The sequence below is a fragment of the Cydia splendana genome, chromosome 1 (genome assembly GCF_910591565.1).
Source record: "Cydia splendana chromosome 1, ilCydSple1.2, whole genome shotgun sequence".
NCBI classification, from domain to species: Eukaryota; Metazoa; Arthropoda; class Insecta; order Lepidoptera; family Tortricidae; genus Cydia; species Cydia splendana.
In genome coordinates, this window is record NC_085960.1 from 15,243,244 (window position 1) to 15,269,288 (window position 26,045).

Here is a 26,045-nt window from a genome sequence, read left to right on the forward strand (position 1 = left end):
ATGTTTCGTTAACTTTCCGTGTATTCAATATTTTGTCAATATACATTCTATTAATCTTCCTACTCCACTCCACTCCACCCCACTCAACTAATAATGTACCTAAACTAATATATATTAATATAAATAACCCACTGTAGCCACTGTTAAAATATGAAGATAACGCTTATAAGTAAATTACAATATATATCAATAGATGGCAGTTAAATGAACTTTCCCTAAACAATAATTAGACGAGACATTGTATCGTCGTGAGACGTCGTCGTGCGTATTAATCGACCGCGCCCTCCGCCATTATAATCCGTGGTGAATTGCCGTTATGATTATAATTAACATATCTTATTAATTAAACGCTTCATTTTTCAACCCTGATAGGATCACTCGTGCGTCTGTCTGTCTGTCCGTCTGTCACAGCATATTTTCTCGGAAACTACTGGACCAATTAAGTTGAAATTTGGTACACATATGTAAATTAGTGACCCAAAGATGGACATGTTTTTTTTTTATAATTTTAAAATACATAGGTGCGAAGTTATTTAAGAAAATAGCCAAAAAATTACCATTGGGCCCTTTATCTCCGAAACTACTGGGTCTAAAATTTTGAAAAAAATACACAAAATAGTTCTTTACCTGTAGATGACAGGAAAACCTATTAGAAATGTGTAGTCAAGCGTGAGTCGGACTTATGTACGGAACCCTAGAAACGCGAGTCCGACTCGCACTTGGCCGGTTTATATATAGATTGTAAGATGATAGCAGTCATAGGAACAACTAGCCACTCTGACTTGACGTAGTAGGCAGACGCAAGATTCGCGATGGATTGCTATTTTGATTGCCAGTTGATAAAGTTACAGCACAATCTTGTATACGCTACCTACCTAGCTTAATATAATATATGCACTAAGCATTACCGTGTCTATCGATAGATATTTAGAGCAACAGCCTTAGAGCACGATTCTGATTGACCGAGCGTTAGGAAAGGTCTACGTTTCAGCTTGGGCAAAAATGCTTTCGTATGTCCGGATGTTCTCCTCTCCAGGTCGCAATCCTCAACTGATTCTTATGAAGTTACAATTAAATAATTATCGAGAAAACGTCTATATTGATAGCTTCATCGAAAACAACCATTTTCCTTGTTTCCATAACTTCGATATCGATAAGTTGATCAGCATCTTAGCCGTTCTCATTAATTATCAAGGAAGCATCGATATCGATAGCTCGATCTGTGGCGGTCCATGCCTGCGTCCCCGGGGCGCGGATCGATCAGGTCGTAATTAACTGTTTGTTAACGCGTATGTATGCGTGATATCACTACTCTCTAAACAGTGGATACATTTTCGGTTATTGCTTTCGAATGGTTGCGATCGTTGCGACAAGTATGTCAATTTCCAGCTCATTCAATTCTCAGTTTAGTTACAATTATTGTGGAAATAAATAATTAACAGATACCGGAACTTTCTGACTAAAACTCAAAACAATAAAGACACTATATTTATTTTGTATTCCCTCATTTTCGATTGTTGTTGTTTTTCCACTCTCTACTATTTAGTACGACTAAGCGATATATTAGATATTTAAATATGCATCGTAAGCTTAAAAAGTATCTTTTGATTATCATTCGTTTGATCTGATAGACTCCTTTTTTCAATTCCAGGTAAAAATATGGTTCCAGAACAGAAGAACGAAATGGAAGAAAAAAGACAATATCACGAACGCAGAAGTAGCAGAATTCAAACAGCAGAACAAGCCCGAAGATAAAAAAGAAGACTCAAAAGAACTAAAAGAAGACCCTTTAGCTATAGATATGTCCAAAAAGAACTGCAATAAGATACTCACGGAAAAATTAAGGGGTACTAAGCCAGTCACCCAAAGTGTTGTGCCAAAACCGAGGAAAGTTGAAAAAGGTGTAATATTAGAAAGCATTTGTGATGCTAATGACATAGAAAGTAGGATATCTATCACTAAGATTACTAATAAGTTATCAAGTACGGATATTTCCGAGATAGGAAAGGTCTCAGTTAAGAGTTTTAACCCTGAAGAAGTAAAAGAAATTAAATTTGATAGTAGAGACGTAGAAATGTGAAATTTTAAATAGGTACTACAGTCGAATCATTTTCGAATTTTGAGGTGCTAATCATTGAGAATCGCATTGAAAAAAATACTGTCAAAATAATCGCTGTGGCATCTCATTTTAAACTGTTATATTTTCGTTGGAGTGCTCACAATAGTTTTAAGTTTAATAATGGGTGTTGCTACTTTGGTCAAATCCTTTTAGATTATATTAATTGCTACAAAAGGAAGGAGGAAGGCTTTTATTATATTTGAACCTATCATAGGTATACTGATATTTTCCGCTGGAAAATTACAAAAATGGCGAATTATTTCCACATAAAAATTGTTCGGAAACTTCTCTTATTTTTGTATTGGTACCTAACGATGTTTTCCATTTACAAAATGAAACTTTCTTTTATTACTTGTGAAATATTTTGAAAATTTCTGAGAACTTTTCAACTTTTAGGAAACTTTCCGCAACCTTAACATTCTGTCAACGTGCGTTTTCGGAAAACCCATGATTTAGGAAAAAATACAAAACAGCTGCGGACTGAAAACGTATCATTTCGTTACATTATCAGTTTTTTACATCACGCTTACTGCAATTCTGATAAGGTGGAGAAAAACATGAGAAGATATTGAACGGAGAAATTAATCGGGCATTTTGTAATTTTTACTTCGCGAGTGTATTTTTTGGACTTTTAAAGCAATTACAAATCATTTTAAAAATAAGTGAAAACCAGATTAATGACATGAAAATAAACTTTTTCTTTAAGCACACATATTTGCAATATGATAAAGGTATTGTTTACTAATACGATACGTTAGAAAGAATTAGGTGAAATTTACCGTTGGGCTCATGCAATTATAATTAATTTAAAATAAATATCGATGATATCCTTTATTACTTTTAGGATTGGCGACTTCGGAAAATAATAACAATTACCTATTGGTGTTATTTTCATTGTGCTCAGTGCTGGACTAAAAATTAATAATTACTTACCATTATGTATGATTTTTTGCCGTATTCAAAATAATGATGTGTACAGGAATCACTACACCGAGCAAACAATAATGTAAGCTTGTGCCTATTTTAAAACACAAACTAGCTATAATCATAGCAAGAACTTGTTTTAAGGAAAAATTCGCTTAAAATGTTTTTTTTTAATCAAATGTGGAGTGGCTTATCTGCGTCCGCAACCGGGATTATTTACATACTCGTATATATTATTTTCATAATTAACTATAAGAGGGCGTACATATACCTACCTGGGAAGACCGACTAGTGGCCACCCGGTAGGTCGGCCCAGATACCGCTGGGGAGACAGTGTGGAAGCGGATCTGCGTCAGCTTCAAGCCGATAATTAGCAGGATCGGTAAAAGTGGTGTGCTCTCGTCTCAGAGGCCAAGACGCTCTTTGGGTCGCTGAGCCATATTAGTTATGGTTTACCTTTATTTTGCCGGCGATTTTTCGGCAGATATTCGTTTCACAGATTTTTTTTCAAGTAATTTCAAATCGCAAAATAATCTTTACACAGAATATTTACTTCAAATAATTTTAGTTCGGATTAGTTTTGTCTCACCAAAAAAATTATAACATTAGTTTTGTTTCAAGAACAATTTGTTCTCATGTACTTTCATTTCACAGAATCATTGATCTGTAGAAAAGTTACTTCTTATAAATACGGTTCACCAAAATTTAAGATACAGAATAGTCATTTAGTCGAATTTTATTTATTGAGTCGTTAATTTAACGCAATCTGCTTCTCTGGAAGGAATTCGTTTTTTAGGGGTTGCCGTTCTAACCTAACCTAATCCAATTGTCTGGCAACAGTTCGATTTTTTGGGGGTCGCTGTTCTAACCTAACCTAACCCATTTTTCTGGCAACAGTTCGTTTGCTTGGGGGTCGCAGTTCTAACCTAAACTAACCCACTTTTCCAGCAACGGTTCGTTTTCTTAGGGGTTGCAGCTCTAAACTAACCTGAAATCCTTTTTTAGCAATTTCAATGAATACTACGAGTACGTGAAAGGTAATTTAGTAAAATAATAATTGTTGAAATTAATATTCTGTGAACTGTAGTGTCGCACAAATAATATTCAATGAATAATAATTCTATAGTCACTCTTTATTCAAAGATTTTTAAATAAAATAAAATTTTTATTTAAAAATCTTTGAATAAATATTCAGAATTTTAATCAAGTTACAAAATATGTTTCTTTGAAATGAATAATCGAAGAAATTGAACAGAATTAATTGTGACGAAAATGTGTGATTCGATTATTCTATGAATAATTTTCTGTATAACAAAAGTGAGCAAAAAATTTGGCGGTAAAATAAGGGTCATTAAGGGTACACCATTAGTTATAATAAAATTAACTATGTTCATCAAAAACTGAGGTCTAGGTTTTAATATATATTTATTAAAATGGTACTTACCTACTACACCATACAATACATATTTGATTGTAATTGTTGATTTATTTTCAAAACTATTGTATATGTAGATAATATGTTTACGGTTTATACGCGTTCACTACCTACTTAAATTAACAATAAACAGTTTTGTTTTTTTATTTTGCTTTACAACAACAGAGGGTCTACCGCGAACCGCGTTCAACGTGTTGCCTCATGTCATACTTACGTACGAATTTACAAGTTCGACAGAGAGGCAACACGTCGAACGTCGTTCGCGGTAGCTCTCAGTAACGAGGCATAATAAAATTAAACCACCGCCTCGAAAAACGAGCGCTCAAAATGTATCCCATATAGGTACCTACATGGTATAATAATATACTCCGCCTGGTACTCTCTTCCCGTCTTTTCGTGGTCACGTGACTGACACAAGCCTACGTCATCATGCGACAGCGCTATATGATAATATGCGATAGCGCTATATAAAGTGGCAATGTTATTGTGACATCTATGATATTTTATATGTAGATAAGCCATACACTAACATATCAAGCGAAAAAAATGATGCCAACCAATGCTGCCAACGACACGGCAGCATTAGTTACAATTTGTTTACAACTTCATACGCAAATGCGTAAAAGAGACGGCACAATTAAAAGAATACCTAACCAAAAAAGAGACGGCTAGTGTTTGTCACTTGCGCGTGAATTTGGTAAATCAGTGATACCACCATAACACGACGGCAAACAGTGAATAAGGCGCGAAGCGTAAAACTTATTAAGAAAAAAAATATATCAAAGACTAAGATGTTTCACAGAAGGTGCAAATCATTTTAATGCAGTTGTATGTAGTAATGTACTCGCTACCGAAGTAAAAAGTTTTCATATTTAGTTATGTAAATAAAATATATTATATTATACTCTTTATTCATCATTTTTCTTATACTATAGAAACATTTTGACAAAAAGCAAACTCAATAACAACAAAATCCTTTATTTTACTAACAATTTTATGTTATTAATAATTGTTACTGTGTGAGAAAATGAAATGCCTGACAATAAATACTAATTTTGTAGTAATCTTTGTATAAACAGCAATATACCATTATACCTATTTACTTAATTGACGCGACCCGGACAATAATATGGCAGTAAAAAACTTCAATATTAAAATTGAAATTTAAGTATATTTCTTTTATTTGTACGACAAGCACCAAACAACGAATGCAACTTACCATGACGCGTCTGCTATGATAATCTATGTACGCAGTTGGTGCGTCCTTGTCATTCTCGCTGATGAGAACATAAACTTATCTCGTTCTGTCAGCCGGCGAAAATGGCGGCTGGGTTTATTTAATTCAAGATAAACCGAAGAAAAACGGGTTATTTCAGCTTTTACTTACCAATGATATGTGACGCCGTCAATTTTTTTGCGCTTCCGCGGATTATTTGAGCATTTCAACATAACGCAGGTCAGCATTTTGTTGCTTAATACACGTTATTTGTGGAAAAGTATTAACCGGTGTACACCTTCGCGCTTGCGTCAGGCAGACTGAGACAAACTCGTACACATGACACGAGGTGAGTGCTTCAATTTTGGAACGTGTATAACACATCTACATATAAAATATCATAGTGTGACATAGGCTTGTGTCACTCTGGGAAGAGAAGACCATGTTTTATTAGACTATGGGTACCTATTTAGAATTTTATTTAATTACCTACCTTAGTCAAATGTATACTTCTCAATTTTCAAGTCTAAATATATTGCAAAGCGATACATCGTGGTAACACTGGTAAATGACTATACGCTTATGCAAGAAAATCCTGTGAATTGTTTACCAGACGCGACAATCTGCCATTAATTTCGTGTAATTTCGTACTGAAATGACTGGTCAAGTGAATTCAATTGAAAATTACAATGTTATTGGCCTTAGTTGCGTGTTGTAAGTTAAGACCAAAGAATACAATTTTAAAGGATTGATTTTTAGAAATTATGAGTTAAATCCTGACGATAGAAAATGAAATATTATGTGAGACACATCTACCTACACTCAGGCCAAGATAAGTTGGCAGCGATTTTGAGAGCCCAGAAGTCTAAACATCAAAAATCTATGAAATTATGACGTTAACTTAACACTTGCACCGTCCGGACTATCAAAATCGCTGCCAACTTAGCTTGGTCTGACTCTATAGGCTTTTTGGCTCCATTCAAGCATATTGGTGGGTTGAAATGTAGGCTAAATCAGTTTATCTGTATAATGTTATGAGATTTTTTTTATTCTGATAATAACTCATTATATATTCATTATATACTTGTACCTAATACTTTCAATATTTATCTTATTTTATTAAATCAATCAACGTAGCTTAAAATACAAAATAATTTAACCCTTTGTAAAGTTTAAAAAGGTGACAATTGAATGTCAGTCTACTCATTGAAAATAGAACATAACTTTGAAGTGCCGTATGTGGGAATAGTTATTTGTACAACAAGAGATCAAAGTTTGATATTTCTTCGAGTGCTTATTTTGAGTCCCGTGCAAGCGAAAGATTCTATAATAGATTCACGAGCGTAGCGAGTGAATCTAATTTAGAATCTTGAGCGTAGTAAGGGATTCAAAAGCGCACGAGATGTAAATAACTTTGATCTCGTGTAGTACACAAAATTTTTCACCCTAAGCAGTGAGAACATACCTAGAGGGACAGAGATAATAGAACCCAAGTATATCGAACTTGTATTAGACCCCGCATGTTGAAATGACATTTGACTATAAAGGTCACTTGAATGTCATTTTGTCTCACTCAGTGAGCAAAATCGCATTTTGCTCACTGAGTGAGACAACTCAGTGAGCAAAATGCGATTTTGCTCACTGAGTGAGACAAAATGACTCAGTGAGCAAAATCGCATTTTGCTCACTGTTTTTAAGAAGCAAAGTACCCTTGTTCGAGCTGCTGAGGTGAAAAAATATTTCCCTGGTAAAGGGTTAAAGGTCGTTATTTTGGAAATTCATTTAATAATGAAAATTCGGAGCCAATGTATGTATTAATTTTGTGCAATAATCGACTTTATAGACGTAGTGTAAGGTTTCATTTTCTTTGTATAAGTATGAAGTACAGCCTAATGTTATTGTTTTGCCTTATTGCAAGAATGAAGAAACGTTTAATTATTACCTCTAAATACATATTAGTATAGAAAGTGTACATATCTCAATTTTAATTACTTATGTTAAACAACAAGTAAGGCTTACTTTAAAAAACAATGTGGAAACTGTACTGTCATATATAATAATTATTGAATATCTTAAGAAAATAGAAATGCGCATTTTTTTAAGACCACTTAATGTAGCGTACCTATGTATAAATTACAAGGATTGAATTTCGTTTGCTTTGGCGACAGCTCGCTTCTTGTCCTTCTACAATTACGATGTAAGACCAAAACAGTGTAAATTGATTACATATTTATGTATTATGAGAATGGAAACAAAGATATGATTTTAGGCGTTTTGGAAGCGAATGTCCTCTGTGCGGTAGCTCTAGCTAATAGTGAAGTCGTGAAGAAATAAATAGTTTTCGATAATTTCACTTCGTTTCTAAATAAAACCATTTCACCTTCCTTTTCCCAATCCTTAAAGACAACAACGGCTCGATTCGGAAAATGAATTAGAATTCTACTAGACTTCAACAAGTTACGATATGGATAATTTAAAGATATTTGTAAGATAGATATGTCAAATTTGACGTTTCCGCGATTCTGGAGGTCCTCTAGAACGATTTCGACAAGTTATGACTTAGATATCCAAGTCACATCTAGTCGATATCTAATGTAGATCTAGTTGATCTCTAAGTCGTCTCTAGATCTTGTGATTATCTCGAAATCCGAATAGGCCTGTAAGTCTTGTGAAAACCATACCCTCCTAAGGCCCAGCCATACAAATGAAAAATCCAGAATTTGCCACTGAAGTTTGAACCGTTAGTGCAGGGAATAGAGTTGATTTTGGCTTTGTTTGAAAATTGAACGAAGCAAAAGAAATGCGACTCTGTTCCAATCGAGTATGATTTAAATTTCATCGAACTGAATAAGTACTATAGGTAGGACCTTGGGCCTTAGGAGGATACTGCAGGCCAGGCGAAAGAAAACCTTTGCTAAGTTAGCTAGCGCGCGGTAAGCAAGCGAGCCGGACGTGTCCACAGTGCATCTATTATTTAAAATATTAATAATTACCCCTTCTAATAGAAACTGACTCTTAAACTAATAGTAATAGTCTTCATATTCCTGTGCGAGTGATAAGGACTTACGACCATACGTTGCCGTGTTGTTTACTACTTAACTCGCTTGACGACAGCATCGTGGTGTATGCGGTTTCTTACCTGAACAATAGTGTATTGAGCCTTAACTGCATACAAATACGGACTAAAATACAAACTCGTGCAATTATGAGTGTGACACCTCGTTCGCCTAAAAATTCCATAGGAGGATCCCAACCCGACTTATCAAGACTAGCAGATGAAGATCCTTCAGAAAAACCTCAAATAACGTTTAGAAAGCGTAAAGAACCCGACCCGGACTTATCATTACGGGAAGACATTCAATGTCTCAGAGCTGATATGAAATCGTTTCTGAATACTTTCACCGCTTCCCAAAACGTGTTGATGAGTAAAATGCAGCAAGATATCGCGGAAATAAAGGACCAAATAAGTGAAATAAGGGTATCTACATACAAAGTGACTGAAGAACAAAATAACCTAAAAATTGAATTAAACCAGGTAAAAACTCAGTGTGCTCAAAACCAAACCAGTATTAACTGTCTCCGAAGTGATATGGATATTGTAAAAAACTCACAGCCATCCTCATCGCAGTCATGTAACTTGGTAGACTATGAACAAGTTCTTACGGAGCTCCAGGATCGGACGCAAAGGCAGAAAAATATTATTATCATCGGTATTCCGGAGCTGAGCGCAGAAAATAAATCTGATAAAATAAACTACGACATAAACGAAGTACAGAAAATTATTCAGTCTGTAGACATGAACTGCCCCGCGCCGCTGAAAATTTATAGAATTGGTAAACAAACCGGTGACAAGACTAACCGCCCAATCAAAGCGTGTTTCGAAACCGAGAAAATTGCCCTAAATATCCTACGTAAAAGGAGTACCATAAAAACTGGAATAAAAATTTACGCTGATCAGACCTACAAACAACAACAATATTTAAAGTGCCTTCGGGATGAACTATCACAGCGTCAGAAAAACGGTGAACAAAATTTAGTCATTAAATACATAAAAGGTAACCCAGCGATTATCGAACAACCTCCAAAAAACTAATGGGCCCACAAACTTCATCGCCAACTAATACCTACGGCGACACATCAATCGAATCCGACAAAGTTAACTATTATATACTCGACAAATACCAAGAAATATCCTGTAACTCGATTTCCCTTAACTTCCTCTATGCTAATGTGCGAAGCATAGTTACACCAGGGAAATTTGATGAGCTCCAGTGTATTCTAAAAAGTATTCCGAAAACAACACACCTAGTTTTGCTTACTGAAACCTGGATAAAAACAGAAGATGAAGCCAAACTACTACAACTACCAGGATATTCTCATTACTTTAGTACAAGGACTGACACAATAGGCGGTGGTGTATCAATATTTATCCACAACAGCATTGATCACATCTCGACTTTTGAACAATACTCAGGAGGAAACAATTATCTATGGGTATCACTAACAAAACATAACCTCAATATTGGAGTGGTATATAGGCCCGGTAGAACAAATCTTAGCGAATTTTTAACAACGTTTGAACAGCAACTTGAACTACACAAGAGATCGATCGTATTTGGCGACTTTAATATCAACCTCCTGTCACGTGACCAAACAACAACACAATATATTTCTACAGTCGAAGAATCCGGTTATTGCATCCTGAATAATATCGAAGAACAATTCTGCACCCGTGAGACGACAACATGCAAGACGATCCTGGACCACGTCTACACCAATCTACTAGAAGATCATTTTAATTTCCATATCATAGACTCAGCAATGTCCGACCACAAACACATATACTTAGAACTATTAAAAAGATATCCAAAACGAAAAAACAAAATAAAATATGAGGCAGTGGACTATGATAAACTACACAAAATAACATTGGATCAAAACCTCACAAACAAAGACCATGCTTACTCCGAACTAGAAAAATACATCAAGACAGCTATAGAACGGTCGAAGACTGTAAAAACCAAAATATTGAACCTTCCCAAGGATGATTGGATTAATCAAACTATTATCTCGGCGATTACTACAAGAGACGAACTGTGGCGAAAACTAAAGAAAGAACCTAACAACGAAGAAATACGCAAAAAATTTATACAAGAGAGAAACAAATTAACAGCCAACATCACCAAAACTAAGAAAAATTATTACCATAGCGCATTTGCTAAGTGCAAAAATGACCCAAAGAAGATGTGGAGCCTCATAAACGCGTTGTCCAAAAACAAAATTACATCTCATTACATTCCCCCTAAACTCCAGTATCAAGATAAAATATTTACAGAACCACAACAAATTTGCGAGTGCTTCAATGAATATTTTACAACTATTGGCTCTAACTTATCTAACGATATTCCAACTCGATTTAGACAAATAAATAATGTACCCTTAGATATAAATACTAAAAATGAGCTAAAACAACTAAAACCAACTTCAGTTGATGAGATATTAAAAATCATTACTTGCCTAGACTCAAACGTAAGTGCTGGAGTGGACGGTATTAATACAAAGACCCTGAAATGCATAAAAAATTCAATAGCGAATGAACTAACTGATTGTATAAACACGTGCTTCAGTAATGGCGAGTTTCCAGACTCCCTCAAGATCGCAAAAGTTTCGCCAATTTACAAGTCTGGGTCGAAAATGGAGCCTGGTAACTACCGCCCAATCTCCGTCTTACCGACAATCTCTAAACTTTTCGAAAAAATTATTCATGACAGACTATTTAACTACCTAAACTCCATTAAATTTTTGTTTAAAAGACAATACGGTTTTCGACCAAAAAGCAATACAACTTCTGCTACTATAGACCTTGTTACTAAATTAAAGAACAATATAGACTCAAAAAATATTGCATTAGGGGTTTTTGTCGACCTGAAAAAGGCATTCGACACAGTCAGCCACCCTTTGCTCTTAAATAAATTAAAACAAATCGGAATAAAAGACAAGGCATACAGCATATTCGAGTCCTACCTTACAAATAGGCATCAAATAGTTAAACTAGGTCAGCATGAAAGCTCTCCCCTGCCTATAAATTGTGGTGTACCACAAGGTTCGATTATAGGTCCCTTGCTCTTTTTAATATATGTAAATAATTTACATGAAGCAGGACTACAGGGCCATTTAACCTTATATGCGGACGACACTTGTTTGTTTTATTTTGGATCCTCGCTCTCCAGTATAATCCAACAGGCACAGCAAGATCTAGACCTACTTTTCAACTGGTTTCAAAGTAATTTATTAACTATTAACACCGCTAAGACGTGTTATGTTATCTTTTCAGCTAAAAATAAAAAAATTGAAGGAAATCTAAACTTGTATATAAATGGCGAACTTTTAGAAAAGAAAGACCACGAAAAGTACCTAGGCTTGATCCTTGACAGTCAACTCACGTGGAAAGCACATATAGCTAAAACAAAACCTAAAATAACGTCTCTAACAGCCGCTATGCGCAATATTTCAAACTGCCTTCCTAAACAAGTTCGTATTAATATTTATAATGCCCTAATTAAACCCCACCTGGAATACCTTGCTGAAATCTGGGGCAATGCAGCAATGACCAATCTCAAAGATCTCCAGATTGCGCAAAACAAAGTTATTAAAATACTATTCAATTACGACTATCTAACACCTACAAAAACACTATATCAAAAAACAGGTCTCATGAACTTAAAACAAATTCACGTATATAAAACATGTCTTTTAATACGTAAAATACTAGACGGTACTATACATTCGGAAATTACCTTCAACACAAAAAGTAAATACCAAAGAATAAAACTCAGAAACGCGGATCACTTAGCACTACGTTTCCCTAGAACCAGATACGGAACCCTAAATTTGATGCATGATGGTGCTAAATTATATAATAACCTACCTAAAACTCTGAAAGATATCAAACCATTTAATACTTTCAAAAGCAAATTAAAATTACATGTTATAAACAATATCACATAACAGATAACACTAATAGTATCATCTAATCTAAATTATCACCAGTAAAAAAAAAAATCTTTAATAAATTAATTTCATTTAAAACACCTGCCAAAATTAAATAATAAAAGTGATTTACCTACTTCTGCGATTGTATATAGTTAATTTATATAAACAGATAAAAAAAAACTGCAGATCTAAAAAGCTAAACTAATTACTATAATTAAAATAATAAAAAAAAAAGAAAAATACCTACATAGAACGTAATATAAAATTAATACATATATGCATAAAAACAGGCTTAAAACTCCTATTTTCATCTCAATTAAAATTAAAATATACATATACACTGGTTTTATTAACAAAGCGTAAAATAAACAAATGTTCTTTAAATATTAAAAATAATGGGAAAAGATAAAAAAAAATATATAGGATAAAATTACTTTATTACCTTACATACAAACACATATTTAACATAAAAATATCAATTAATTTATTAAAATAATGTCATTACGATAACCGATAATTAACTACTGCTTAAAGGTCTGGTTTAACTGGCCCCGTAAACAAGCCTGGCAGCCATGAGTCGAACAAAAAAGATACCCTCGCATGTACCAATTACTAACCAATTAAATCTAAAGCTTATGTTAAGACCATTAGGGTCCAATCTTAGTTTATTCTGTGTTTGAATCATTAGTTTAAATCTAAATGCAACTGTGTATTATTGAACATTGTCATAAGTGCTTGCTTATTGTGTAACTTATAATTTTTAAGTTAACTATTTATAAGTAGTCTTATAAGTGAAATTCCTGTAATTTCTTAGACAAAATAAAGTTTCTATAAACCGAAGTAACGTCGGTCCCGTACAGTCACCTGCAATAATATCTTATCCTTCGAAGGCCACAAAAATATGTGACACGCTCATATGGCTCTACAAATATCGTGTCAGATATTTTTGCGGGATTCGTTGTGTAACATATTATTGCAGACTGTATCACTAGGTGTATGTAACAGCTTCACGGAGGTAAAACAAACACAACACGATGCAGGAGCAGGACTTACAGCCTTATTCGAACCGATATTAGAATGATATTGGAATCATATAAGTTAGCTGTCATTCGCGCGTCCCGGGGCCCATTTCTCGAACGATATTACTCTAATATTATTAGTGTGTTGCCATGGTAACCCATACGACTTGACAGTTCGTGGACTAATATATTAGTCTAATAGTCTAATACCGTTCGAAAAATGGGACCCTGGGCCCTATTTCTCGAACGGTATTAGACTAATATTATTAGTCAACGAACTGTCAAATCGTATCGGTTACCATGGTAACACACTAATAATATTAGACTAATACCGTTCGAGAAATGGGCCCCTGCTCGCACTAATACATATATACCTACTTGTGCGGACGATCTGCGCGAAATCATAATAAAATGTGATCGTAGAAAATTTCCACTATAGTTCACTAAATTCCTTATCAAAAAGAGATACCTACCTATCTCTCTCTATGTAGAACAATTTGATTGTAACGTAATAGCTACTTTTTAACTCGAACTGTAGAAATTGTACTTAAGTATATCTTTTTGAAAAATATTAGATAGGGTTGTACATACTTTTGGTGCGTTGTCTCATCCGCTACTATTGATGCTGACTATACTAACTAGATGACAGAGACATTGTCATACGGTGAAACAAGTTAACTAAAACCAAAAAGAATAGATAGTATAGAGGGGTCCTGTCATTGTTAATTTTGTAGTCACTGTAAATTTACTGCCATCTATCGACACACGACTAAAACTCAAAATGAAAACGTATAGAGTTATCAAAACATGTATATATGTCGCAGTCGGATCGTATAATCCGCCGTATTACATTACGGCTAGCCGTTTTCAAAAACAGGGGCGTTTTGAAATGCGGCGGTTTAACGATTAGCCGGATTGAATGCGGCTGAATGAGAATCCGCCGGAATGTATTCGGCGCCATACGTTCTTCAACACGGCTAGCCGTAATGTAATACAGCGAGTCATTAGCCGCCGCTTTGACAGTTTTTAGTTCCCATTTTTAACACCCGTGGCGCTGCCTGACAAACGCTGGGGTGTCCATCAAATCTGGAGTTCGTCGGACTGTTTCTTTTCAAAAAACATTTCTTTCGCAACTTAACTAGACGGAGCCCCGCTTCGCGGGGCTCCTATTTCTGAGCGGTTTGCCCTTCGGGCATCTGAAGCTACCTAACGAACCTAACCTACCTACCTATAGATTTAGTGAGACGTCCGTGAAAACATTACACTTTGGGGAAAAAAGCGTAGGTAGGTAAGTAGGTTAGGTTCGTTAGGTAGCTTCAGATGCCCGAAGGGCAAACCGCCCAGAAATAGGAGCCCCGCTTGCGGGGCTCCGTCTATTTAAGTTGCGAAGGAAATGTTTTGGAAAATAAACACATGTAGTGCGGTGGGACCATGGTAAAAATAAATTAAATTGCAAACATTGTCAAACTCCGGTTACGTAGGCGACCGAAAGAACTGGTCACTCTACAATCTAAAATAGTAGTACGATGCGGCTAAACGTTGGCCGCCTTATTGAAGAACGTATCGCAATGACAATCCGGCTAATCGTCGAACCGCCGCATTTCAAAACGCCCCTGTTTTTGATAACGGCTAGCCGTAATGTAATACGGCGGATTATACGATCTGACTACGACATATATATGGATAAATGATTTTATTATTTTTATATCATTTTGATCCATGTTCATTCACTGATATCTATGTGTTAAAATTGTTAAATATGAAACGGTGTCGTCACGCCATCTAGCCGAGGATACGCTAAAGGTGTGTGCGCCATCTATTCGAGAATGACTTTTGCTTCAATTCCGAGGCACGTTTTTTCCTTAGACTTTATTCGTCTTATACGAAGTTACATATGTCTGCTAAAACTGTATGTATGTGGCGACATCTAGCGAAACACCCTACCATTTATCATAACATTCACGACGCTGACGACTATCCGAACTACCCTTACAGAGTAACAACTTTGCGTATAACGCCATCTATTGCTTACTGGATGCACTAGCTGAAACGGTAGTTTTCTATTCCATAAATTCACTACTCGAGTAGACTACTCAGTTCAATATGCGTTCGAAAGAGGGAGTTACTAAACTTTTTATATGAAGTTTTTGATAATTAAAATCGCCGGGTGACAAGCAAAAGTCAGTAACTAACACCAAATTAAAATTATTGAAATTGAAATTATTGGACAATAAACCGTGTTACAAGTGTAATAAAGTGCATTGTTACTTTAATTTTTTGATTGTACTTAGTGACTTTTGCTTGTCACCCGACGAAATAGGGTTAGTATCACATGGTCAAAGACGCAGGTCGTCTACAGCGACAACTCACCTAAAAATTATTTGGGCAAATTTGCAGATAGTCTAAAACGTAAGCGGTCCATGAAGCAACTCGTCTAAAATCACATAAAATTACATAAGTAAATATTCTTTATTGTACCAATAATTATACATTTTACATATTATACATGTAAAACTACACAGAAATTTTAACGGAAAAATAGAACCCAGTAACAACAGGCGGTCTTATCGCTAAAAAGCGATCTCTTCCAGACAACCTTTGGGTAGCAGGAAATGTAGAACTCAAAACAAAAGTCAACAGGTAGTGCACGGAGCGAAATATGGAGACTATTAAACACAAACACACGTATTACATACTACTTATATTAGTATTGCAACAAAACCTAATAGGTACACAAATAAATATACAATATACATAATATACCTATTTATACTGACATATATACAATATATAAAATGGCAACCCAGTGTTCCTGGTGTTCAAATTCTATTTGGAATAAATTTCTTATTGTTATAGCGCTAATAGAAATGAATGTGCATAACTAATAATACACAATTATACCTACTTTATAAAACGCACTGAATAAGATGTAGGTAGAGTTAGACCAAGAAAAGTCTGCGGTTTATATAGCCCACGCAGTGCAAGTGTTATTTTATACATCATAATTTCATAATAATCTTTGACGTTTAAAATAACACTTGCACTGCTAGGGCTATCAAAATCGCTGCATACTTTTCTTGGTCTAACTCTACCTACTCTCTGATTGATACACATAACATAAGTATCTCTGGTCAGTTATCATTAAAATTAACTTCAACCACCTTGACCCATTAACAATTTATTTTTGATGTTCATTGAAATCTAAATTCTAAGAATTAAATTAAACATTCAAATAAACACAATCAGATACATCTTCATCAACCTTGAACTGTCGTCATTAGGTGCAAAACATCTGTAACTTTCATCATTAAATTTAATGATGGATTGACTGGATAATCTAACGAGCTGTAAGCAGGGACAGGAACCGGTTACCTTAACCGGGGTTTTTCATAGGGTTATTTTAGAGGTGTTTATAAAAACCCCTACCATAACGGTAACCGCTTAATAAGGTAACACTTTGATTCGGTAACCGTATCAGATCGAGTTAACCTCTGTTACCGGTAACCGAAATAAAAACCCAGTCTATTCAGTTACCTCATTATGAGGTTTTTGACCAGTTCAAACGATTGTAATCTTTACGCACACTTAAATTCAACTTATTATTGAATAACCGAGGTTGGCATGGGCGGTCTATGAAGCCTCCAGCACAAACAAGTTTTTTTGCCTTTCCTTTGTTTATCTTTATACCTACTTGTGTGGTGTGTTCTTATTATAAATATTATTATATTATAACTAAAATAATTAAAATAAGTTTAATAAATAAAATAAATAAAATAAATAAAATAAATAAAATAAATAAAATAAATAAAATAAATAAAATAAATAAAATAAATAAAATAAATAAAATAAATAAAATAAATAAAATAAATAAAATAAATAAAATAAATAAAATAAATAAAATAAATAAAATAAATAAAATAAATAAAATAAATAAAATAAATAAAATAAATAAAATAAATAAAATAAATAAAATAAATAAAATAAATAAAATAAATAAAATAAATAAAATAAATAAAATAAATAAAATAAATAAAATAAATAAAATAAATAAAATAAATAAAATAAATAAAATAAATAAAATAAATAAAATAAATAAAATAAATAAAATAAATAAAATAAATAAAATAAATAAAATAAATAAAATAAATAAAATAAATAAAATAAATAAAATAAATAAAATAAATAAAATAAATAAAATAAATAAAATAAATAAAATAAATAAAATAAATAAAATAAATAAAATAAATAAAATAAATAAAATAAATAAAATAAATAAAATAAATAAAATAAATAAAATAAATAAAATAAATAAAATAAATAAAATAAATAAAATAAATAAAATAAATAAAATAAATAAAATAAATAAAATAAATAAAATAAATAAAATAAATAAAATAAATAAAATAAATAAAATAAATAAAATAAATAAAATAAATAAAATAAATAAAATAAATAAAATAAATAAAATAAATAAAATAAATAAAATAAATAAAATAAATAAAATAAATAAAATAAATAAAATAAATAAAATAAATAAAATAAATAAAATAAATAAAATAAATAAAATAAATAAAATAAATAAAATAAATAAAATAAATAAAATAAACAATTTTTTTAGTATTTTTTTTAGTTCTGACGGCACATCACTAAAACTACTTTTCTCAAAAATGGACGGCAAAGTCGACTTTGCCGTTTAAAAAATAGGTCGCGAAGCGCGTAGTTTATGGTCAGTCAAAAATTAAAAAGTTAAAAACATTGCAGTCTCGATTTTGGGACTGCAATGTTGCATACAAATTCCATTATTTGTCGAGCTCCAAACTTTTTAAAAGTTGAAATGGCCATATCAAATGAAGGCACAGGCCCATTAAACAGCCAAACAGATGATTAGTACCGCGACTATTTACCTGTCTCAAATAGGTTGGCGTATTTTCGGCAGAAAAATACACTTCTACTTTTTTATTAAAAAAATAAAAAGGCGGCAAAGCTAATTTTTTCAATTGTTTCTACTTTTTTCTGTGAAAATATATACCTAAGAACGTTGCTTTTGTAAAATATTTCTATGATATTTATATTTCTTGCACCATTTTTGAGAAAAGCACTATATATGACTCGGCTGGAAGGCTACTTGCTGGCTTCGGATTCAATTAAACGGACTCCCAAGGTCGTCCGTTTAAACCGAATCCTCAGCCTGCAAGTAGCTACTTCCGAGCCTCGACAATAATGTACTATTAATGTAGCAAACCAGTAAGCAACCGATAATAAAGGTTACCATAACTGAATGAAAACCTGTTAAAAACCCTTAACAAAAACCCTATCGCGATGGGGTTTTGAGATTAACTCGGTTAAAGGTTAGGGTTACCGTTTCAATAAGGTTACCATTACAATCAGGTAACAGTATGATAGGGTTACCGAATGATACGGTAACCGAATCGATTGGGTTACCGAATTGATAGGATTAAGCGTAAAGAGGGGTTTTCCGGTCCTTGGCTGTAAGTAAACAATTTTCATTAAGAACCCTACTTATGTATTATTTTTTATATTTATTTAAACTTTATTGCACAAATTTAATTTCTTGCTTGGCGGGTTATTAAGGTTGGTAATGCTGTATTGAGCATAAAAAAAATTCTCAAAAAGATGACGAAATGTCAGTCAAGATCCTTATCAATGATAACTTATCATACACAGACAAGAAAAGCAAGAAAGTTAAGTCATGTAAACAGTGAATTTACAATTGCAAGTAGATGGAAAGACAAGTTATCCAAGGATATCTTAGCTAAATCCAGATGATCTAATAAAGAAAATGTATTAAATACAAATGAAAATAATGTCGTCTTCGGTCCATCTCGCTTTTCTGTGTCTCAATTTTATCGCTTTGACAAAGAATTGTATAAGAATGGTAAGAAAGATATTATATGTGGAAGTAGGACTCCATATAAATCGATCCATTTGTCGTAGAATGGAATCTTCGACTTCGTTTAGCTGTTTATCCGTTTATTCTTCCCATCAATTTCTTACATAAATGAGCTAAATAATTCGGCATCAAGCGAGGATTAGCTTCGTTATTAAGAACGAGACAAGTATAACTTCAATAGCGATGTAAAACTGAGTGTGAGGAGGATGGAGCGATAAGACGGTTCAATTTGTCCTGCAGTTTAAGGGAAAAACAAACACCTTGACAGGGTGTCCATGAAAGCGGAGAAATAGGGAATGCCTCACTCGAAATTGTTAAGACGGTTATTGAAAAAGCATACAAATATATGATAACATGAATATCCCACGCCGATTTATTCCTTTAATATTACAGACCTAAGTATAACATGCACTCAAATACCATTAGTGTATTTTAATTCGGTAACATAGAAAACTCAAATAGTTTCAATCATCAAATCAAATTTAGACCTTTAAAGGACAAAATTTCTTAACCTCAATTCAAGCCTCGTCGGCACCTTAAAGTCCTAAAAATCCTGCTTAAAACATTACAAAAAGATGACTTTTAAGGTAATCTATTTCCTTATAATACCTATCTTATTGTGCCCCATAAAGGATGACTCATGTTAGACCGGGCCGTGTCCGGGACGGAGATTCCGGCGCATCGTTTTCTATGGAAAGCTTCACGTGATCGCCTGTCATGTCATAGAAATGTAGGCGCCGGAAGCTCCGGCCCGGACACGGCCCGGTCTAACGTGAGTCATCCTTAAAGGGTTAAGTATGAACATTTTTTGTTTTTGCTGTTTGTCGTAGTGAAAAGTGAAAATTCCATAGAAAAGGGCATGCTAGCTGTTAGCACCAACCAATTCTAATAAAGCGAATAGGTAGCAAATCCAAAAACTGGTTAGACTATCCTTGGCTGGCATAGGTCGCCATCAGATATATTGGAGCGACCAAAGTGCTCACAAATATCAGAACATGCCTCTATTGTCAAGGCGTTAGTGCCTGTTCAGATTTTTTGACCACCTCAGCCGCTCCGATATATCTGATGGCGACTTTTACATTTAGCATAGGTATCCATGAATTATGTCCTATTCAAAATAGAAGCTTCAGCAGAGACAGTTGGACACCTTCGTTCCCGTGGAGCGATCGCTGCGATTACCGCCGTCCCGGATTAGCTTCAATTTTAAATTGTTGATTACTTTCCCGCCCCCACCCCGCGCCACCTCGGACCGAGAATCTTCGCAAATGACATGCTGTTAAATTTTTAAAAAATTGGTTTGAGGAAGTTTTTAGGATGGTTAGCAAAAAATAGGAAGTACCAAAGGTACTAATATGAAGTTGATATCAAATAGTGTTATGTTGTCAGTATGAATAAAGAATTAATAATGCTTGGACAACGTTAATAGGAAAATATTTTGCAAACAATTTATTTTTATTAATAGCGACAGAAACAAGTAGAGTAATACCTACTTTATCAATTCTTACAAGTTCCATGTGATTTTATAAAGAGTATATTTTTATATACACGATATAAGGTAAACGTACTGGTGCTCGACGCGGTCCCCAGTACATGTCATCTTGAAACTTTAGTCATTGTCAATACTCAATAGAGGTGACAGCAAGGTGTCATCTATTGGGCATTAGCATGTCGAGCACTAGTACGTTTACCTTATGGTATTTAAACTTAATTAAATATCTCTGGAATGCAGAGGTATGATTTATTTTTTCAAAATAAAAATGTCTATACCAAGTGGAAGACATTGTTTTGCCATCAGTACCTCATTTATCCAGTTTATGCGAAGACATTAGGAAGGAATATGACGCTCTCGAAAAGATACCAATTTAAATGTTATATCGCGCCTTCAAATTGAGGAAAACTCCACCTATATTCCAATCGTTATCAAATAAAATAAAAAATAGATCCCTGCTTAATGATGAAAAATTTAGTAAAATACCGATTTATGACAAATCATTATCCAAGTAATGAGTGGCCAATATTTCTATAAATAATACACTTACAAATTTATAAACGGGTAAAATTAATGGTTGTTCGATTGATAAGTTATTACACTTGTGGTAAACACCCCTATAATGCATGTGGCAAATCCTGTAAAATACCTAATAGACTGGTCTTATTTTTGTAATAATCGATTTCGACTGGCAAATCATATTACTTTTTGGCAGCCGCGTTTTTTAACCTAACTTGCTTAGTCTTGGGAAACTTAATTATATTAAATTCTAAGGTCCCTTGTTTTTATTTTTGTGTTAATAATTTGTAAATTATGACTCATAGCAAAAAAAAATCTCATACAAAGAATAATAAACATAACATTTCCTACAAGAAACATATAGAACACTTTTCCCTAGGATCATAATTTAAAAAGGTTTTAATGAATAAATAATCTACATAAAATTTCCTCCATAAAATATCTTTAACACTTTTCTCTAGGATCAATATTTAAAAGGATATTACTTATGTATTAGAACATTTTTTGCTATGCGGTGGCGTTTAAGAGTTATTTACGAAAAACTAAAAAAAAGGGACATTTAATATCAAATATCTCACTTCCGGTCAAGAATGCGTCAGCGGGGTCTAGTTAGGTTAAAAAACCCGGTTGCCAAAAAGTAATATGATTTGCCAGTCGCATCAAGAAGGAGAGCGATTTTGAATTTTCTTGTCTAGTCTTTAAGTAGTAAGTACCTATTTAACTTAATCATGTTAGAAACTATGACACGTGCTTTAAATTTGGTCTCAAAATACTATCCAGGATTTTTCTAGTAGTAGTAGTAGTGCGAGTTCATACATTGTCTATATATACTATAAACTAGGAACATATATTAGAATATTATATTCATGTAGATATTTTACAAGCCTCGCATGTCTCGTAAATAGTGAAGTGTAATAAATCTAAAATAAAGATTATACACAAATATGTTTATTAAACAAATATTAATGTATTAATTAACTAATTATGATAAAAAGTAAGTCCGCCCTTAACGATAACAAGTGTAAGAAAACTTGAAGGGCTAATTTGGGGTATAAACACAAGGGACAGAAATCACGCGCCCACACCTTCATCAAGCGACCCTCACCGATTAGTGGCCGGTGGAAGGGGTAGCGCCGTATACATTACGGGGTTTGATTTTACTAGTCACTAGAGCTCTAAAATTAAAAGATTTTAAAATCTGTTCAGGTTTTAATACCCACGAATGTGAATCTCGATATTCTCTAAGCTCGAACACCTTCAATATTGTCATTAGGTATCTCTCTCGCACTTGGTGGTCCAAGTGAGATGCACTGCGAGTCGTATCGCAACAATATCAAAACTTTAACAAATAAGTGCCACTCCTAGTCAATTCACTGAATCATGGCGTGTATTGTTCGAATAGACGACTGAAAGTATACCTAGATCGTGAGGCCCTACCGCGAAAAAAGAAGATCGCAATTTCTTTATTTACCTCCCTATCCCTCGAATATAAGTACAAGATATATTTCAATTTTCGTATTTCACGGTAAACCCTCTGAGCTAGTGTCAACCAGAAGAAGTGCCCCGCACCCGCAATCTTCCGAATGTCCAATTGTCCACCCAATGAGCTAACGGAAATCAGGCAAAAAAAAAACAATAAGTTTCTGCTCCTTTGTTTTACGAATGTGGCGTCGGAATGTTTCCAAAATTGCAAAATTTCCACAATAATTCTCAATCTCATATTTTTATATGAAAATAGAAATTTTTCATTTACCGTAAAACGGGGTGAGTAGGTTTCGCGGGGAGAGGTGGGTTATGAATGGGGAGGGAAGGTTTGAAAGGGGGGTGAGAAGGGATTTTAAGGCTACTGCTAAAAAATAATGTATTCCAATTTAAAATGGAGCTATAGTAATACGCATAATAAAAAAAATCGATCCAACAATCTTCCAAAATCAGCTTTGTATGAGAATCCCTCTCACCCCAAATACGAGGCACTACGGGGTGAGGTGGGTTATCCTCTTTATCGTCAAAGTTATGAAATGGAACTAACCAAAATAAAATAAAAACTAAAATACAAACGTCCGGAACACTTATTATATATGTCACTGTAAAAGCCCGAAGTTCGGCAAAACCTAGGATTTACCGGTAAAACCTAGGTTTTACCGATGCCGATCGGTAAAAGCCCGAAATGTTAAATCTTACTAGTTTACTTCGGGCTTTTACCAACACCGATATGGTAAATCCTAGGTCTTACCACGGCGACCGGTAAAGTTGTAATCATGCACTGACTCTCAACCCCTCCCGCTCAAACCCCCGTACACCGCACCGCATGCGCCGTTAAGTGGGTTAGGTTAGGTTTGAACTGCGATCCTCACAGAACCGAACAAAAGTGGGTTAGGTTAGGTTAGAACTGCGAGCCTTACAGAAACGAAATTCTACTAGAAAAGTGGGTGGTTTTACCTCCTTTTCTACATAGTGCACCATCTACCATAATCTTTCATCGGGCCCCATAGAAATCGGTTTTTTTTTCTTAAAAATTATCATCTAATAATCTCAAGAATCAGTGCATGATTCAAACTTTACCGGTCGCCGTGGTAAGACCTAGGATTTACCATATTGGTGTTGGTAAAAGCCCGAAGTAAACTAGTAAGATTTAATATTTCGGGCTTTTACCGATTGGCATCGGTAAAAACTAGGATTTACCGGTAATACCTAGGTTTTGCCGTACTTCGGGCTTTTACAGTAACATATACACCATTCAGTTTTCATATGTAAAAATAAAATGTTATCGAGGTTTGAATTTCAATTTGACCCTACTCACCCCATTTTACGGTACCTAAGAAGTTTCATTCGTTTCTTGTAAAATTTTCCTGAAATTCCCGAGAATATTTGCAACATTTTCGATATTATTTTCCATAACTTGCACATTTTGTCGGTGATCGTAAGCAAGCAATGTACGGCACGTCGACTGTTGCCCCCGGTGGCGATGGCGGTAAATCTCCACTAGGCTCGGCTAATGGCGGGTCAGGTACCACAATAATACGCCGCCGGCAACGACTGCTGCCTTATTATCAAACATATACTTATCAATTAGGTTTCGAAGTAAAATCATTTATTTATATAACAAATATAAAAAGTAATATTATAGAATTTAAAGACTAGGGTTGATAGGGTAAATGTGCCTAGCACGCTGCTGGCGTTGCCTCTTTGCTAACAGCTAGCGAAATATGCTGGACTAAATATGCGCCGGACCTGGGGTCGCCGCTTTTTTCTCGGAGGCGTTGACCTAACTTTCTTACTTAGGTTCGTATATAATTAAATAATTAGATTAATAAACGGGGATAATTCAATAGTAAAACATAACTTTATCGGGTATATCGCGAATTCATTTTGTTACTTACCTTTATTTTCAACGTATCGACACAGGTTACACTGGTCGTGGTCGCGGAAAACGGATGTCCAAGCAAAATGACAAAACAGAGATTTGTATAACTAACCGACGAAAAGTCTATGAAAACGTTAGGCTGGCTTTAAAAAGGTGCCTATTTATATTTTAATATGTGTTCAAAACGCGAAAGTGTGTTATATGACATCAATACGAACAGCTAGCAGAACAAAAACAGAGAGACGAACCAGATCATCATAACATTATATTATATACTATATTTTAGAAAATCATTATTTCTGTTAAACATTATTTATCGCTGCTTAGGCAATTTTTAAAGCTTCAGCTTCAGCTTTTCATAAGTGTAACGACTATAAAATCAAATATTCTTCACATAAATACTGCCGTAATGGAAAAGTGAATTAAAAGTCAATGGTAGCGATACAATCTTACTGCCTATTGTTGGCGAAACGCGGCAGCCTCCCGGATCACTAAAGTCAACAAGGACAATTAGTGAATGGCACATCTGCTCGCATTGTGCTCCGACAAATTGTCGTTAATGTGCCCGAAACATCTGACTGCTCAAGGTGCGCGGCGCGCGCGGTTGTGCTTATCATCTTTGTGCTATAATCAGATATTACTAATTTTATTCTATTATAGTTTTTATATTTCATATATCAGAACCCGAAAAGTCACACGAACTTACCTATTAATACAGTAAAATTATACATTTTGCATTTGCGTCAAATCCGGTAGTTCTGATTTTTTGCAGACTTGTTTATGATGTTGGCCCAATGAATAATCCAAGTTTGTGACCTCGAGCGCCGAACGCAACTTTGTCAAAAATCGAATAAGCCGCAATTTTTTTTAGATTTGGGCCATTATAACCCTAAAGTACTAGTTTTTTATAGTAACTTTCTAGGGCGTTTTTAAAGTAGACTAAATTTGCTACAATTAGACACTAGAATTGTCTCTGTACATCTAATATTTTCCGAGATAAAGCCTTACAAAATGTACAAGTTTTTCGAACTTGTATTCGTAGGCTAAGTAAGTGCA

At 34.2% G+C, this 26,045-nt stretch overlaps 2 protein-coding genes across 2 annotated transcripts in view; both read left to right on the forward strand.

The window, feature by feature from the left end:
* LOC134795624 (homeotic protein proboscipedia-like) overlaps window positions 1-3,376 on the forward strand; it is a 78,682-nt gene extending 75,306 nt beyond the window's left edge. Inside the window, exon 4 of the mRNA XM_063767527.1 lies at window positions 1,652-3,376. Within this exon, the coding sequence (XP_063623597.1) occupies window positions 1,652-2,080 (429 nt within the window). The 3' untranslated portion in view covers window positions 2,081-3,376. The remainder of the gene's footprint in view (window positions 1-1,651) is intronic.
* The window catches only part of LOC134796358 (defensin-like), a 111,407-nt gene that overhangs the window by 75,305 nt on the left and 10,057 nt on the right, over window positions 1-26,045 (forward strand). The gene's annotated exons all lie outside the window — the stretch shown is intronic.